The sequence below is a fragment of the Mirounga angustirostris genome, unplaced genomic scaffold (assembly GCF_029215605.1).
Source record: "Mirounga angustirostris isolate CCGP_5_RB_7025 unplaced genomic scaffold, mMirAng1.0.hap1 SCAF_13, whole genome shotgun sequence".
NCBI lineage: Eukaryota > Metazoa > Chordata > Mammalia > Carnivora > Phocidae > Mirounga > Mirounga angustirostris.
The window spans coordinates 63,072,712-63,088,120 of NW_026991721.1; the positions used below are offsets into that span (position 1 = coordinate 63,072,712).

Sequence of the window (15,409 nt, forward strand, 5' to 3'; positions counted from 1 at the left end):
GGCACCCCTTGAGTTGTTAAACTCTCCAGACAAATGAGGCCTGAGAGTTGCTGCCCCACTATACTGCCTGGGGCCTCAGTCAAAGCCCAGGAGAGATGGGGATGCTGACCACAGGTCAGTCAGCACCAGACCAGCACTTCCAACGTCTGACAGATCTCCTCGCCCCTTGTGACTTGTGCTTATGAGGGGATTTTCAGTCTCCTTCGTAGCAGGGGCCACTTGAGTGGTTTGCCCCCTGGGTAAGGAAGGAAAGGAAGGGGCCAGCAGAGGGTGCTCATGGCTCAAATGGAAATAATTGGCCAGGGCCCTTTACCTGTTTCCTTAGCAGCTCCCTGGAGCCTCCAATTCAGAGAATCATGGAAAGTTTCTGAATAGGAATGAAGGTTTCTGAATAGGACACATTGCAATGTGTCCCTGCTAGCACAGAAACCTCCTCACTTGTGCTTGACTGCTATCAGGTACCTCTTTTCCTTCCCCATGTCACACGCATTCTGTAGGGGAGCCAGGGGAGCTTGTCCAGTTTTAGCTGTGAGGGTGCCAGGTCCCTCCCCATGGAGTCCCTGTAGCCTGGGTTGGCCCTATGGGGAAATGGGACTGGATAACGATTCCTTGTCCTGTTAATCTCTTCTCACCCTCACACCCTATCTCTGTCCCCTACATTGCTGGATACTCCCAATCACCCCCTGCATAGGGTGGCAGCCCCATGAGAGACTACTGTGCCTGGTTTGATGGCCAATGAAAATTGGGGACATCACAGACACTGGAAGAAATTCATCACAGAGGGAGCAGCCCCTCATGGCCGTCATTATACTTGAGGATGGATTTGGGGCCCTTTGTTAACAGGCATCAGGAAGGAAAGTTCCGGGGCCTGACAAAGGGAAAAGCCGTTCCATCCTTGGCATGACAAGGCACTCTATTAAGGGCTTCCTGTTTATGAGCTGCCAACTCTGGCTGGAGGGGAAAACATAGCCCAGTACTGAGGGCTCATGTGCCCGCCAAACACCTGCCTTCCCCTTAAAATGTGGCTTTGTGTGGCTACTGTATCCCACACTGACCTCACCCTGGTAAGTGCGGTAAAATCACCTGAAACATATTTATGAAGAAGATGCTGCACAGTGGGCCTGATTTATCAGGGTGGGGAAGTTTAGGGACCCACAAGGCCCAAGTCCAGGCCACAGTTGCCCTGCTTAGCAGCTCAGCCCAGAGGTCTTCAGCCCAGGGGGACCTGAAGTGCACACCCTGCCCAGCTGGCCCCCAGGAACCTACCTCACGGAGCTTCGACAGTTTTTGCATCCGTACTGGCTGCACTTGTATCTGAAAGTCTTTGAGTCCGGGTGCCTTGGCCAACTTGTTGCCTGCTTTGCCCGAAAAACGCTTCTCTTCCTCTGCCAGAGGCAGCTTAGCAAGCACTTTCTGCAGCCGGGGGCCAGGTTCTTCAGGACCACTGTCCCAGGAGACCCCCCGCTGTAGGGGCGGCCGGGAAGCAGGGGGCCGCAACTCAGCTTTGGAGCCAAATTTTGACCCTGTCGGCTCTCCAGCTGTACCTTTTCCCTGGGGGCCCAGGGGAGCCACCCCTCCAGAGCCCTGGGCTGGACCTCTAGGCAGAGGGTTGCCTTCCCTGGCTGTCTTCAGAAGTGCCTTTCCCAGCTCATTTTCAGCAGGGCCAGGCTGAGGGCTATTCAGGGCCATTTTCCCACCACTGCCTACACCAGAAGCTGGGCCTTTGGGTGTGGCCTCAGGGCACTGGAGGGGATCGCAGTTTTCCTTTTGTTCAATTGCAATCTCTTTGGACTTCTCAATTGTGGGAGAACGAGGAGTCAGCCTGCCCTGAGACAATTTCCTCTGGTCATTCTGCTTCCGGTCAGCTAGCCCTTTGGAGACATTCTGAAAGAGACAAGGTGGAACTGGGACTCTGGAAGCAGGCTGGAGAGGAAAGAGGTGGGGCCACTTCCACTGTGGGGCCTCTGTCCCCACAGACCCTGCTAAGGTGCCTGTGTGTATGTGTGTGCACTGAGTGAAAGGGGAGGGCTTCTCAGTCAAGTCTGAATCAGTAAAGGGGGTCTGCAAACAAGTCTGAGGTCTATAAAACAGACAGGACAAGGGGACCTGTCATTCACAATCTTCCAAGAACTTCCCAAGGGCTGGGAGCTGTGGAGGACAGTGGAATAGAGGACAGCTTGGGGGCAGTCACAAATTTTGGCCTTGACTCAGTTGCCCCAGTTTCTAGTCTTGACTCTTCCTGGCAAGGCCCTTAACTCTTAGGGACTCAGATTTCTCATCAGGTTTGTGAACCCTCTGAAATTATTGCAAATGTATATGTGTGTTTAAATGTGCAAATTGTATGTATTTTTCTGGGGAAAGAATCTGTAGCTTTCAACAGTTTCTTAGAGAATTCCATGATCCAAAAGAGGTTAAGGATCTTTGGATCAGGTGATTCTTACAAAGGTGATATCTTACTACGCAGAAGTTCTAAGATTCTGCACTCTTACTTCATTTCCCAAGGGAAACCCGCTTTGTGAGGAGTATTTGTATGGCTGTCTTATGTAAGTGGTGAAAATCTCCCAGAGGACTCTATCCTAGCCGCACTTCTAGATGAGATTGTATTTCATGCTGCCCTCGACATCACCTTGAGCACTTTGCTCTGAGCAGGGGTGGGGCCCTTCTAGTGCTCATCAGCACTAGATTTTCCAGGCTGCCCCCAAGAAGAATCCCAATCAGGAACTGGAACTTTGCTGTAATTTTTACTAGAGTGACAAAAGCAGCAGCCTTGCCTGTTGCCAGGCCCAGCAGTCCCCCTGGTCTATGGCTAGTGGCCTGAGTGAAGGTGCAGGGTTATAGGGTTATAGTGAAAGTGACCTCCACTGAATACTGCCTCCTTACCCCCTCCACTTTAGACTTCCAGTCATGATAGAACAGAGGAACCTTCTAGCTTCCCCAGCCTTGACCCTCCACTCACATACACCAACTTGCAGGCTCCCAAGGCTAACCTAGACTTTTGGAACAGTGTCTCCCACACCCACATCATCCAAATTGGGCAGAGCTCACACTCACAGGCTCGCCAAGGTGAGGTGAAGAGACTTCGGCCTCATCCCCCTTCTGTTGGAGAAAGTGAACACAAGTCAGACAGCAATGTGAAGAGACCATATCTCCTCTTGAAATACCCTCAAAGTGGTATAGATGCTTTCCCCTCCCAGCCACCGTCATCTCAATAGGTCGTGGAGAACCTCTTAGGGGTTAAGGGGTAAGAGGAGAGACCAGTTGGCATAGAAACCCCAATCAGGACCCCTGTTACCTGTGGTGGTGCTCCAGACAAAGGGGACTGTGGGCCACTGCATGCATCCAAACCTGGAATGGTCCAGACACTGGTGAGTGATGTCCAGCACCCCAGACCATCAGCTGTCCCTTTAGCAAAAACACATCTACCTCCCCAGAATGCCCTCCCTTGGTTCGCTCAGGTGCGGTGGCCAGTAACACCTGACATGTTGAATACCTTCCACATGTCAGGTTCTATGGTGAGCCCTCATTTAATCAACACTGAAACCACATGAGGAAACTGAGGCAGAGGGAAGTCAAGGTCACACAGCCAGGAAGTATCAGTGCTGGGAACTGAACCCAGGCTGCCTGAGCTTGCCCCACAGCTCTGACAAGGGCAGGCTGTTCTCCCTGGCACCATGCCCCTTTCCAAGCTGGTTTGAGGTGTGGCCCTGTACACAGTGTAATGAAAGGGAAGAAACCAAAAAGAAAAGAGTGGCTCAATTAGAGGGCCTTCTAAATAAGCTCTGGGGTGGCCTCTCTGTGAGTCCTCTCTTAGCAGAGAAAGCACCAGTTGTAGCCCCTTTCCCACAACCTTGCCTCTGTCCTCACCTACCTAGACTCATCCTGGGCTAGGCCTGTCTCCCCACACTAGCTCAACAGAAAGTACATCCACCTCCTCAGAGGCAGCCCCACCAGGCCTAGCTGGGATGCCAAACAAGGGTCCTGACTAGAAAGCCTGCGAGATGGGATGCATCCTGGGCATCCTGGTGGGGCCAGGGGTCAGACTCAGCTGCCACCCAAAGAGATAAGCCCAGACAGGAAATGCCAGGGGCATTGGACCTCACCAGGCGTGGAGACAGTAAGCGAGTTGCTTTGAGAGGATGTTGGAGAAGCTCCGGGGCTGAGGTTTGAGGAAACAGCTATGGAGACAGACACAAACTGGCCAGCATTCATGAAGGTTTACGACTTCAGCCTAACAAAGATATCCTTTCAGGTATTTCTGACCCCTGGGAACTGGGACTGCTTCGTCAGGTCAGGGGCTGATTCTGGACTGCCATATAAGGCTCCTACCACAGGAGGACTCCATCCATGCAGGGTGGTCCAGGAACCTGTGCACATGGGTATCACACAGGGATTTCTCTCTATGTAGGATTCAGGGAGGGGGAACCCATGTTAAATTCATGGGTATCATAAAGGCTGACATTTCTTGGTGAAACAGAAAGACACAATAGTCCCAAAAAAGGAAAAGCAGAGTTTTCTGGGCTAGAGTTGCATCAGTATTTTAAGAGCTTCTGAAATAGCTCTTTCAGCTATTTCAGCTAAGATGCCCTGTCTTTACAAGATCCTCTCCACAAGTATCAGTCCCCTTGGTGCCTACAGGCCTGGGGGCAGGCAAGTCAAAGGCCACCCCTTGGAAGCAGGGCTCCCGCTACAACTGGGTCCTGGCCCTCCCTATCCCCTACCCCACCTTGGAGGGGCTCAGGGCAGCCACCTGTACATCCTACCTGACGGGGAGTCTCCGGGGCCGCTCCTGGACTTCCTCCCACGGCGGGTCAGGAATCGTTCACTCACCGACTTGGCTTCTTCCAGCAGCGCCAGGTTTTTCTTCTTGTCCTCTTCTGAGATGCTGATATCCGGCAGCTGGTCATTGACCAGGTCAATAACGTGCCCTGCAGGGTCTGCAGTGGGAGGGTGAACTCAAGGTGAGAACCACAGAATCCTTGGCCCCCCACACCTTAGCCCAGGGAAGCTGCCCAGAGTGGACTCAGCCAGCCAAACTTCAGCGCAATGCCAGGCCAGGGAGACAGATAGGGCTACCTCAGCAGGTTTGTAGCCTGTGGCTGTGGCAGGTCCTCTGTAACAAATAATCATGAAGCCACCTAGGTTCCCAGTACTGTCCTAAACTCTGCCATTAGGGAAGGCCATCAGGAGCTCCACCTCCATGCTATCTTTCCCTAGTGTGTTCTTCTTTCAGGTCTCTATGTGTTCAACAAGCTAGGGAGCTTAAGATGTGTGGATAAAGAGCACTCCAAAGATCATGACCACCTTCCCTCCCTTCTTTCCTCTACTCACACTATCTACCTCCACTCTTCTCCAAAACTGCCTCTTCTCCAGCAGCGCTTCTATGGGTAAATGACACCACTTTCCCCAGCTGCTCAGAAACGTGGGAGTCACTCCACACTCCTTCCTCGGTCTCTTCACATCCTACCAACTGGTTATCAAGTCCTGATCATAATTTACCTCAGAAATATCTCTGGAACTTGTGTCTCCTCTCCATTCTTGTTCCTTAGATCTTACCTGCACAGTTACAACAGCTGCTTCATAGGCCTCTACCTTCACGCTATCCGCTTCCTCCCATCTTCCACTGCCTATCAGAGTCAACTTCCTAAGAGCCATATCTGACCTTGCACTTCTCCTGCCTCACATCATCAGGATTCCACATGAAAGGAAGTTTGAGAGATGGGATGAGCCAATTGCTAATGACCCAACTTGAGCACCTGGATTCAGCACTCCTTGAAACCAAAAGCTCTGGCTTTTATTTTCATGTATGTTTGTTTTTTTGGGTAAGATAGTTTGAGTTATGTTCCATCATTTGAAAGAGTCCTGACTAATACACACAGCAGAGCATTCAGTTGCTCTGTTATGGTTCCTGCTCCCCCACCATGTTGTTTCTTCCACCCAGAATGCTTTTTCTTCCTTTTGTCTATCTGTCAACTCCCTAAGGCACAACTCAAATACTCTCTCTTCTGGAATATCTATCCAGCCTTCCCCCTCCCCAGATAGAATTGGTCTCCTTCTTGCCTCAGTTTTCCTAACACTTCTTTAAAGGGCCTTATAATATGGTGTCTTGATTATATCTGTTCATTTCTCAGTCTCTTCATAGACTATGAGCAACATGGAGGCAGAGACCAAGTCTATATCATATCTGTATTCCAATGGTCCAGAACAGACCCTGAGAAATCATTTGGATAATGAGCTAGTGACTGGGGCAGAGATGCTTGCATTCAAACACATAGCTACCTGGATGTGGGCCTTTCTAGCAGGAGGTAGAGGGCTCTGCCCCCTGTGCCCCAGAATTGAGCCTCACCCTGCTGTTCTGTCTCTTTGACTTCTTCATCTTTCTCTTCACCCTCTGGCCTTGTCTTTTTACCAAAATAAATTAAAATTAGATATCATACTTCTTCTGGGCTCAAACACAGAGGGACAGCCTGACTTTGCCTTCTTGGGCTCGTAGGTATAGACCTGCCTGAGAATTAGGAGAGGGGAAGGGGCTGAGCTGCCAGATCTTCTTGCTCAAACATACTTTCAGCTGGACCCCTATCTCTGGTTGCAGAAATAAGATAATTGGACTAGCCCTTACCCACAGAAGTCAGCGAAGCAGTAGAAACCTTCAAGTGTCGGTGAGAAAGCCTCCTGTGGGGACTGTGAGCTCTGAAAGACAGTACAGAGTCATCTTGTTAAGAAAATTTGTCCACAGCTTGTAAATAGGCAGATACCTATATATTCTTTCAAAGTCATCCTAGAGCATCGTCTTACGAGCTTGTCTAAGCTTTAGAACTTGTTAGAAATGCAAATTCTCAGGTTCCACCCCAGACTAAATGGATCAGAAACTCTGGGAGGTGGGGCCCAGCCATCTGTAATTGAACATGTCCCCCTAGGTGATTCTGACACTTGCTAAAGTTTTTGAAAAACTGCCCTAAGGAAATGTAACTTTGGCTATTTATTTTTATTAGGGCCCAGACTCTGAGTGAACATCTAACTGTAGAAAACTCATAAAATATGAATAATTGTCTGGTAGAGATGTAGATGATTTCTGTTGGGGAAGAAAGATAAAAAACAAGGTTTCATTGTCCTCTGGAACATTAACCTATTTTATATCAAACTTAGTAATCTTATTCCAGTATTCTTTTCCTCCCCACTGATTATATATATATTTCCATTTCTTGTATCCTCTTTTGAACTGACTTTGTCATCGGGATGGTTTCCTCATCAATGAGTTAAATAAATCTTTGACACATGCTCACTATATTTTTGTATGAGAATGATCTTTGTAGCTTTTTGAAAATTATACTTAGTCTTACTCAAGCAAGACCAATGCATATGCTTGTGCTGTGTCAAACTGAGGCAGTGACATCCCTGAGTACGTGAGCCAGTGTCCTTCCCAAGGGGTCATCTTCCCCACAGGACCCACTTTGACCAGAGGCAGCATTCTCCAGTCAAAGACTCTTATCTCTCAGGTCTGTTTGCAAATATCTGGGCAGTTATTATGGGAAACTACCCTGCTATGATTTGTGCTTAAAGACTAGCAAAGTACAAAGAACCAAATCCAGGAAAAGAAAAATAATTTGGGGGGGAAAGATAATGGACAAGTCCCAAGCTCTTGCTCTCATTTGGAAAAACTGCTTGATTCTATTTCATCAATAAAATGATCAAGAAAGAAGATTTATAAAAAGTATATATAGCTATCTAATCCTCATGTGCTAGGAAATATTGTTCTTCATAGCACAAAGATTAGGCAAAGACGTACCTGTTGACCAGGTTTTTGTCAGTTTCTCCTTCCGGTGAACTGGCATCCCCAGTCAGGATGATGGTAGGTGGACTGCAGGATATTCCTGCGGTGTAAGGGCCCTGGTAGTTCAGAATAAAACACAGATGGAGTTAGGCTTAGGATGGTGGAAGCTTCCAGGAGCTGGAGCATTTACTCCAGTATTATGACACTCAAAACCATCTTGATAAGGGTTGAATACAGTTTATTTGGATTATTCAGGGGAAAAAAAGGAAAGAAAGAATGAAAAAAGGCAGTTTCTCCTTCATTCCCCAGCAGACATTCACTGAGCTTAACATGGCCTACTTTTCATAAGCTAAGATTCTGGAAACTCTAAGCCATCCCTGGTTAGTCCTCACTAACAATCTTGAAAAAGAATGGTACAGAGGCCTCAGGCTGCAGCCAGCCAGGTTGGGGAAGGAGGAAGACCAGGAGAACAGGTGGTGGCTCCCACACATTGGGTGGGTATACAGTGAGATCCCACATTGGGTAATTGTGACATTTCGATAAAGCTGGTATGTTCAATGGGTCATGGAATATGCAGTTTAATTGTGTAACCTTGAAAAATGTTTATCTGAATAAATACACATTTCTGAAATTAGAACAAAAGTTATTAGCCAGTCCTTAGATTTTTGAGGTATTTCAAAACCACTAAACAAACAAAACTACTAATAACAAACATGAGTCATTTCATTCTAGGTTAGTAAGGTTGTAGTTAAATCGGTGTACTATTACACTGTGATGGCCATGTGAATGGTAAAACCATATCTGGTCTGTAATAAATATTGATTGAGTGAGTGAAAGAATAAAATGAAAGCAATATAGGATATACAATAAGGTCCATAAAGATGCACATCAGCCTGCATTTCCCCACACCTCAGTGTACTGGGGATAAAAATAGGACTAGGTAACAGTAATACACAGTCTCTCCAGTTCTTTGCCACCTACTGTTGTAGTATGTCCATCTAAGAATTGTTCCCACGTATGTCTGGGAATCTCTCTAGGGGTTTTCTCATATGTCCCCTCATCATTTTCCTTCTCTTCTTCCCTGCCCATCCTTACTGGTGTGTGTTGTCAGGGCTCTCTGTGAACACCCTACTGTCCCTGCCAGGGCCTGTCTCCCAGCACTCTCAAGCATGTCACACCAGCTCCCACTATTGGAGTGCCTTCCTGGAGCTTCAGAGCAGTAGGTCCCCATTGCCACTTTCCCTGGGGGCTGTGTCTTTCTGGAGCCTCTGGGCAATAAGTGTTCTCACTTCTACTGGCCCTGCTGAAGCCATTGCCTGGGGGCTGCCCTTGCAGATCTAGGGCTGAGCTGTGTTCTTGAGCACTTTGTGTGCAGGTATTGACTCCTTGCAAGGTGGGGAAGAGGATCTCTCTCCTTTTCACATTATTACTTGTTAAGTGGGTTCCATACAGTGCTATCTAGGCTTCTTAAATCCCACAATTTTTAGTGAAACCAACTCTTCCTGTTTTCATTTGTATCTCCTCCCTCCCTTGGCCTCAATCATAAGGCCGGGTAAGCTGGAGAAGTGTCTCTGAGTCCCACCAGGGAATGCCAGATCCCTGTGTTCCAGGACCTCTTCAACTGGAGGGAGGTGCAGGGATTGGAGGAGGAGGAAGCACTCAGAATCCCTGGACACATGGTAAGAAAGTTGGGACAGGGATTTTGGCTGGATAGGAAGCAGTAGGAAGCAGCATTGCCTCCTGTAAGAATCATACAGACCTATGCTCAGATTTCTGCTCATTATCCACTAGCTATGTGTCCTTGAGCAAGTTATTTAACATCTCTGTGCCCCATGATCATAAAAATCCAACTCACAAGGTTGATGTGAAGATTAAAAATAATATCGAGAAAGTACCTAGCACATGACTGGTGTTTTCAATAAATAGTTATATTACTGTCAGATTACTTTTCTCTCTCATTCAACAAAGACACTTTAGTTATCCATCATGTGTCAGGAGCAGCTTAAAAAACAAAGACCCTCAAGACCTCACAGATCCCTTGCTTAAGGGATATAGAGAAGTAATGAATAGTTACAATAAATTTAAGCTGGTAAGAAATGGATCACATTCTGTGAAAGCTCAAAGGAAAGGAAAAAAAAAACTCCTCAGGGGAGTTGGAGAAGACATTTCAGCTGGGTCTTGAGGGATGAATGGGAGCTTGTAAGACAAAGATATTAGGGGAGAGGTTTTGGGCAAAGGGAACAGCATTAGCAAAAGGCGTAACTGGGCATTAGGGATTTATCAGTGTAATTGGAGCATGGACTCTGGAGTATGTAAGATAGGAAAGTTCAGGGATGGGGGCTGCAGTATTGTGGTTTATAAGAAAACATATATATTTGGTCATTCAGATGACCAAAATATATTTTTCATAGACATTTGGTCTTCATCCACAGTTCCTGGCTCGCAGCTCACAAGACCCTTGGAATTTCCTGAGCGATAAGAGCAATGGGAAAATCTTTTGTTATAATATTTGGTCTTTTGTCCCTAGTTCCTAAACTCCCTTCAGAGCCATAAAGGTGAAATGGGTGGCTTGTTATCTATAACAAACCCTTTCCACCACAACTAGGTTTATGCTAATGAAGGTGACTATTGCAAAGCACCTAAGTATGGAAGCTGGTTGCCAGGGGAAACAGCCATGAATAGAGGGTTGGAACTTTCAGTCCCACCCCCTGAGGTTGACTCAATCACCAATGACCAATGAGTTAATTAATCATGCCTACATAATGACACCTCTATAAAAACCCAAAAGGAGGGGGTTCAGAGAGCTTCCATGTTGGGGAACCAACACACTTCCACATGCCACTGTGCCACATCCCAAGCTCCACAAGGACAGAAGCTCCTTTATTCAGGACCTCACCCTATGTATCTCTTCATCTGACTGTTGATTTGTATCCTTTAAAATCCTTTGTAATAAATCATTAATCTAGTGAATAAATGGGTTTTCCTGAGTTCTGTGAGTCACTCTAGGAAATTATCACACCTGAGGAGGAGATCATGGGACCCTCTGATTTCTAGCCAGTCCATCAGAAGCACAGGTGACAACCTGGACTTGTGATTGGTGTCTGAAGTGGGAGCAGTAGGACAGAATCCTTCATCTGTGGATCTGATTCTATCTCCAGGTAGATAGTGTCAGAATTGAGTTGAGTTCTTGGACACCCTCCTTGTGTCAAATAATTGCTTGTTGGTAGGGGAATCCTACAACACATACAAACACACACATGTTGGACTTGGGTCCAGGAAGCTAATTTAGAGGCAAATAATGGAAGTAGCATAAACGGTTGAGCCAGCTTCTGATGGACATTGGGTGTTACCCCAGTGAGTTTGATCTTTGTGATTTTGGAGATGGGGAACACTGAAGGTCAGGTTTGGGAATAATTTGACCACCCAAAGAGAGAACATAGAAATTTTGACAGGAGATCCATTCATGGATCATCATAGTGCACATTGGTTGAGATGATGGAAAATGTCCAGTTATTACAGCATCCATCATCTTCCTAGGAATTTTGAGAAGCTTCCAATAAATTGGAGCTGTGTTACTCTCCATTTGGACACCCACAGCTGGCCAAGGTAGAGTGACAGGGAGTCAGCATGATGCTTATGGCTGGAACCAGGACTGGCCAATCTATCCTCATAATTACCTAGCTCCAGTCCCTCCAAGAACACAGATATCCATCTTTCTGTCAAGGACTCCTCTTGTAAGAGATGCTCAGGAAGTTTCCCAAAAAAGCAACAGCTCCTTTGATGGATAGTATAAACTTGATGGACTAGTGATGGTCACTCTTTATGGTCACTTGCTTTGTCCTTTTGTTACCCTGTCTCTTAGTCTCATAACTATAAAATTGTCAAAGGCCTGCTTTGTCTCAGAAGTTTGTGTGAAAAAAATGAAATGATGAATGTGTATGCACTTTGATAAGTCTCATATGATCTACAAATACCCATTAATTCACAATTATCATTAAAATGAACAATGGCTCTACTCAGTTCTCCCCACCTTTTGTCCCCTCGTAGGAGGCCAACAAGCAGCAGAGAGGCTGGGGCCTTCCAAGGGGCCAGGAGGGAAGCAGGAGGATCTTGGGTCATGATGTGGGGCTTGATGACACACAGTGGAACAGTATCCAGAAGAGCTGCTGAGGTCAAAAGGGGAATCAGGGTGTCAAAATGGCAGGTCATGGGCTGAAGCTGGGGCAGGCAGGGCCAGGGGCAGGTGCCTCTTTACTGGGAAAACTGGTAAAGAGGGAGGAATGGGGAGGTTTTCTATTGTGTGGATTCTCCAGTGAGCAGAAAGAAGGGCTGAAGTTTTTCCAGAGGCTTCTCTTCATGTCACTACAAGCGTTTCTTGTTATGTGGTTTCTTGGCTCTCAGGGAATTAGCCTATTCCCTGAGCTACAAATTCTCTGAGGTACAAATCAGAGAGCTGGAGGACCATTCCCTGTGAGTAGTGTTTATAAGGTTTTATATTAGTTGCCAACATTTTATAAATGGAAGAATTCCCATAAAGTTCTGGATTTCCTGACCAAGCAATCTTGGGTCTACATTTCTGCAAAGTGAACCTTGGTCTGCTTCTGTTGGCCTGCTTCAATCAATTGCGCTCCCTGCCTAGCCCTGAAGCATCCAAGTTACTGCCCCTGCGCTACATGATTCTTAACCCGTCGTGGTTTTCTGGAGCACAAGAGGTTTATGCTTAAAGCCTCTTCCACTTGTGACACCTTTTTTTAAAACCACTTTATTAAGGTATGATTGACATATGAAAAGCTATACATATTTCATGTATACAACTTGATGAGTTTAGAGCTAAGTATACACTTGTGAAACCCTCATCATAATTTATGCCATAAACCTATCCATCACTTCCCAAAGTTTCTTCCTACCTTCTTATTTATTTACTACTATTATTATTGTTGCTGTTGTTGTGATAAGAACACTTATAAGATCTACCCCCTTAACAAACTTTTAGGTGTACAATACAGTATTGTTAACTCTAGGCACTAAGCTGTACAATAGATCTCTAGGACTTATTCATCTTGCATAACTCCCACATCATCTTGATGAGGTTTCTTTCCATACAGCCTCATTGGTGACTGCTACCATGGGGATTCCATTTGAGACCCTGACTGTGCTTACAGTATGTTTGAAGTTCCTTCCCTGGGTGGGGTTTATTTTGACCATGACAGTTTGAGCTCTAGAAGTTACCTTATTCATGTTTTTCATATTTAGAGAATTTCTATGAATCCTTAAGTGAACAGGAAGAAATGCACTTTGACTAACATATCATTTTCATGCTCATTATATCATATGGTTTCTGCCATCCCTTAGGGTGGGCTTTTATGAATTCCCAGCAGGCATTAATGCAGATGGGGTAGGTCTACATAAAAGGGGCAGGAGAACCAAACATCACTTTCTTCATGTTGCATTCTGAAAGAAAATTTGTGGTAGTGCTGATGGGATTATAATACATACCTCCAAGAGTTTCATATATTCAGGCAGCTGAGTAAGTAGAATACAATTCATTTATTGATTTAATTTTCTTGACACACTACCTGTTTCCCAAAGCAATTTGAAGTAACGAGCAATAAAATCTAAGATAAAAAACAGGAGGCTATAAAAATGAGGAGATAATTTGATAAATATAAACATCCCTAGGAGATAAAGAGGAATGCATGCCTTTCCTAACCATCCATGGTTTGACTCTGAAGTTAAACTGTTTGACTTGAAACCTAATGAACTGTGATCCATGTGGTCTAGGCTCTGAGAAAGATTTCTTTAAAGAATTATTCAGCAGACAAAAAAAGCAATACAAAAAGAACTCCATTCTTCACTCTCACCTCTCAAAGGACATGGAATGCTTAACTCCGATCCTCCCTCACCTCTGCCCTTTGACTTTTCACTTGCTTACCCTCCCCACCAGAAGCCTCTCTTCCTCTCCCTCCCTCTTTAATTTACTCTTCCAGCTCCATCAATTTACTTATTGTACAGATTGTCTAACCTTTCTTTTTATGATTGACACAGTTTTCAAAAGTCTTAGAGTCTAAGAGAGGTCATTGTGTACACATTCACACATTATTACGCTTTATTCTCTTCATTCATCCAGCAAACTCACCGAATGCTTATTATGTGCTATGGTCTATGCTAGGGCCTGGGAAGAGAAAAGTGAACTAGGCAGGCCTCTGAAATGCTTCCCAGTTAGCACAGTGGGATGGGGAGTGAGGAAAGTAAACCCCACCCCTCCCGCCCCCACCCCAGGTAGCACCCAGGGCCTGGTGCCCTTAGTGTTGACTGTGACATAAATGGTCTGCAACACACTGGAGGAACTGCTTTCTGGTGGAAGTTTCCTCTGCCTCCTGGCTAAAGGCCACTTTCAGGAAAAGCTCTCCTGAGGTGGCTATCATGTATAGGGCTGTAGGCACCCTTACTCAGAGAAGGGCAGAGCTGCTCACACAAAAAGGCAGAAACAAGCCATGGGTGGCAAGTGCTAAGCATGTAACCACAAACACACACAATTCAAAGCTGTTAAAAACCAGGAAGCATAAAGCAATCAGGGAAAAATCCTCTAATCCCCTGATGGAATGTCCTGGAATGCTCCTCACTCTCTCTGTCCGATGTGTGCAAAATATACAGTAATAAAATCAAAGTGTTCTTTCCCTAACCGGTACACAGAATGGTTGAACAAGCTCTGGGCAAAACTGTTTTTGTGGGGAACATTCAGTCTTCTGCGGGCTGTTTCAGTTCAGCAGGCACTAGGGAGACCAGAACCCAGGAGAGTGTGGGAGATTCCAGGGGCCCCCTGGAGTGAATTCTGCCAGATTTTAGTGTGTGTGATGAGTGTAAATACTCCTCCCTGCTCCCACCCTGAGCTGCCAAACAGAAGACAGGGCCTCAAGGAAGCTTGCAGTGCAGGGTGTCCAAACACAGTCTGCCAGTGAAGTTACTGGCTTCAGGACTTCAAGGGCCTTGGGCTTGGGAGCCACGGTAATTCATGCATGACACAGCTTCTCACTTACTAGCTGTGTGACCTTGGGCAAGTTACCTCACCTCTCTGTGCCTTGGTTACCTCATCTGTAAAGAAACTATCTCACAGGGTAGTTACAATAATTAAAAGGATTGATATAGAAATAAGATTTCCAGTTAAAATACAGGATGTCCAGTTATATTTGGACTTCAAATAGACAACAAATAATTTTTTTAGTGTTGTGTGTGTCCCAAATATTGCATGGACATAACTGTGTTTTCATTTGCTAAATCTACAGCTCCAGATGGAAAGCTCATAGAAGAGCACCTGGCATTTAGTAAATGCTCATTATGTGTCAGATGTTATATTCTGTTACTGTTACCTTTGGGGCTGAATTAATTACTTCAGAGTTTGGTTTTGAGGAGATTGTTGTTCTTAGTTTTGAGTCTGATCAACCATCTAGAGTTAAATTAGGAAGGCCTTGCCCTTCTGGTCATGAAGCCACAGAGCATCTCCCCTGGGCATCTGACCACACAAGCTCTATTGGTCTTGTAATCAATGACTCCCAGAATGGTCTTGTAATCATTGACTCTCAGAGAAGCCCACCTCCAAGGCCACCTTCACCTGGCTCCACTTCCTTTCTTACCATCTGCCCC

The 15,409-nt window shown here is 46.0% G+C and overlaps 1 protein-coding gene across 5 annotated transcripts in view; it reads right to left on the reverse strand.

Annotated features, from left to right (window-relative positions):
- Nucleotides 1–15,409, reverse strand: part of IRAG1 (inositol 1,4,5-triphosphate receptor associated 1) — a 125,904-nt gene that overhangs the window by 55,074 nt on the left and 55,421 nt on the right. For 4 of the 5 annotated variants that reach the window (XM_064577094.1, XM_045894142.3, XM_045894140.3 and 1 more), the window contains 7 exons: nt 7,784–7,884; nt 6,617–6,687; nt 4,761–4,934; nt 4,101–4,175; nt 3,293–3,345; nt 3,052–3,096; nt 1,267–1,884 (listed from right to left, as the gene is read on the reverse strand). In XM_064577094.1, coding sequence (XP_064433164.1) covers nt 1,267–1,884; nt 3,052–3,096; nt 3,293–3,345; nt 4,101–4,175; nt 4,761–4,934; nt 6,617–6,687; nt 7,784–7,884 — 1,137 coding nt within the window. The remainder of the gene's footprint in view (nt 1–1,266; nt 1,885–3,051; nt 3,097–3,292; nt 3,346–4,100; nt 4,176–4,760; nt 4,935–6,616; nt 6,688–7,783; nt 7,885–15,409) is intronic. The other variant, XM_064577093.1, reaches the window with a different exon arrangement.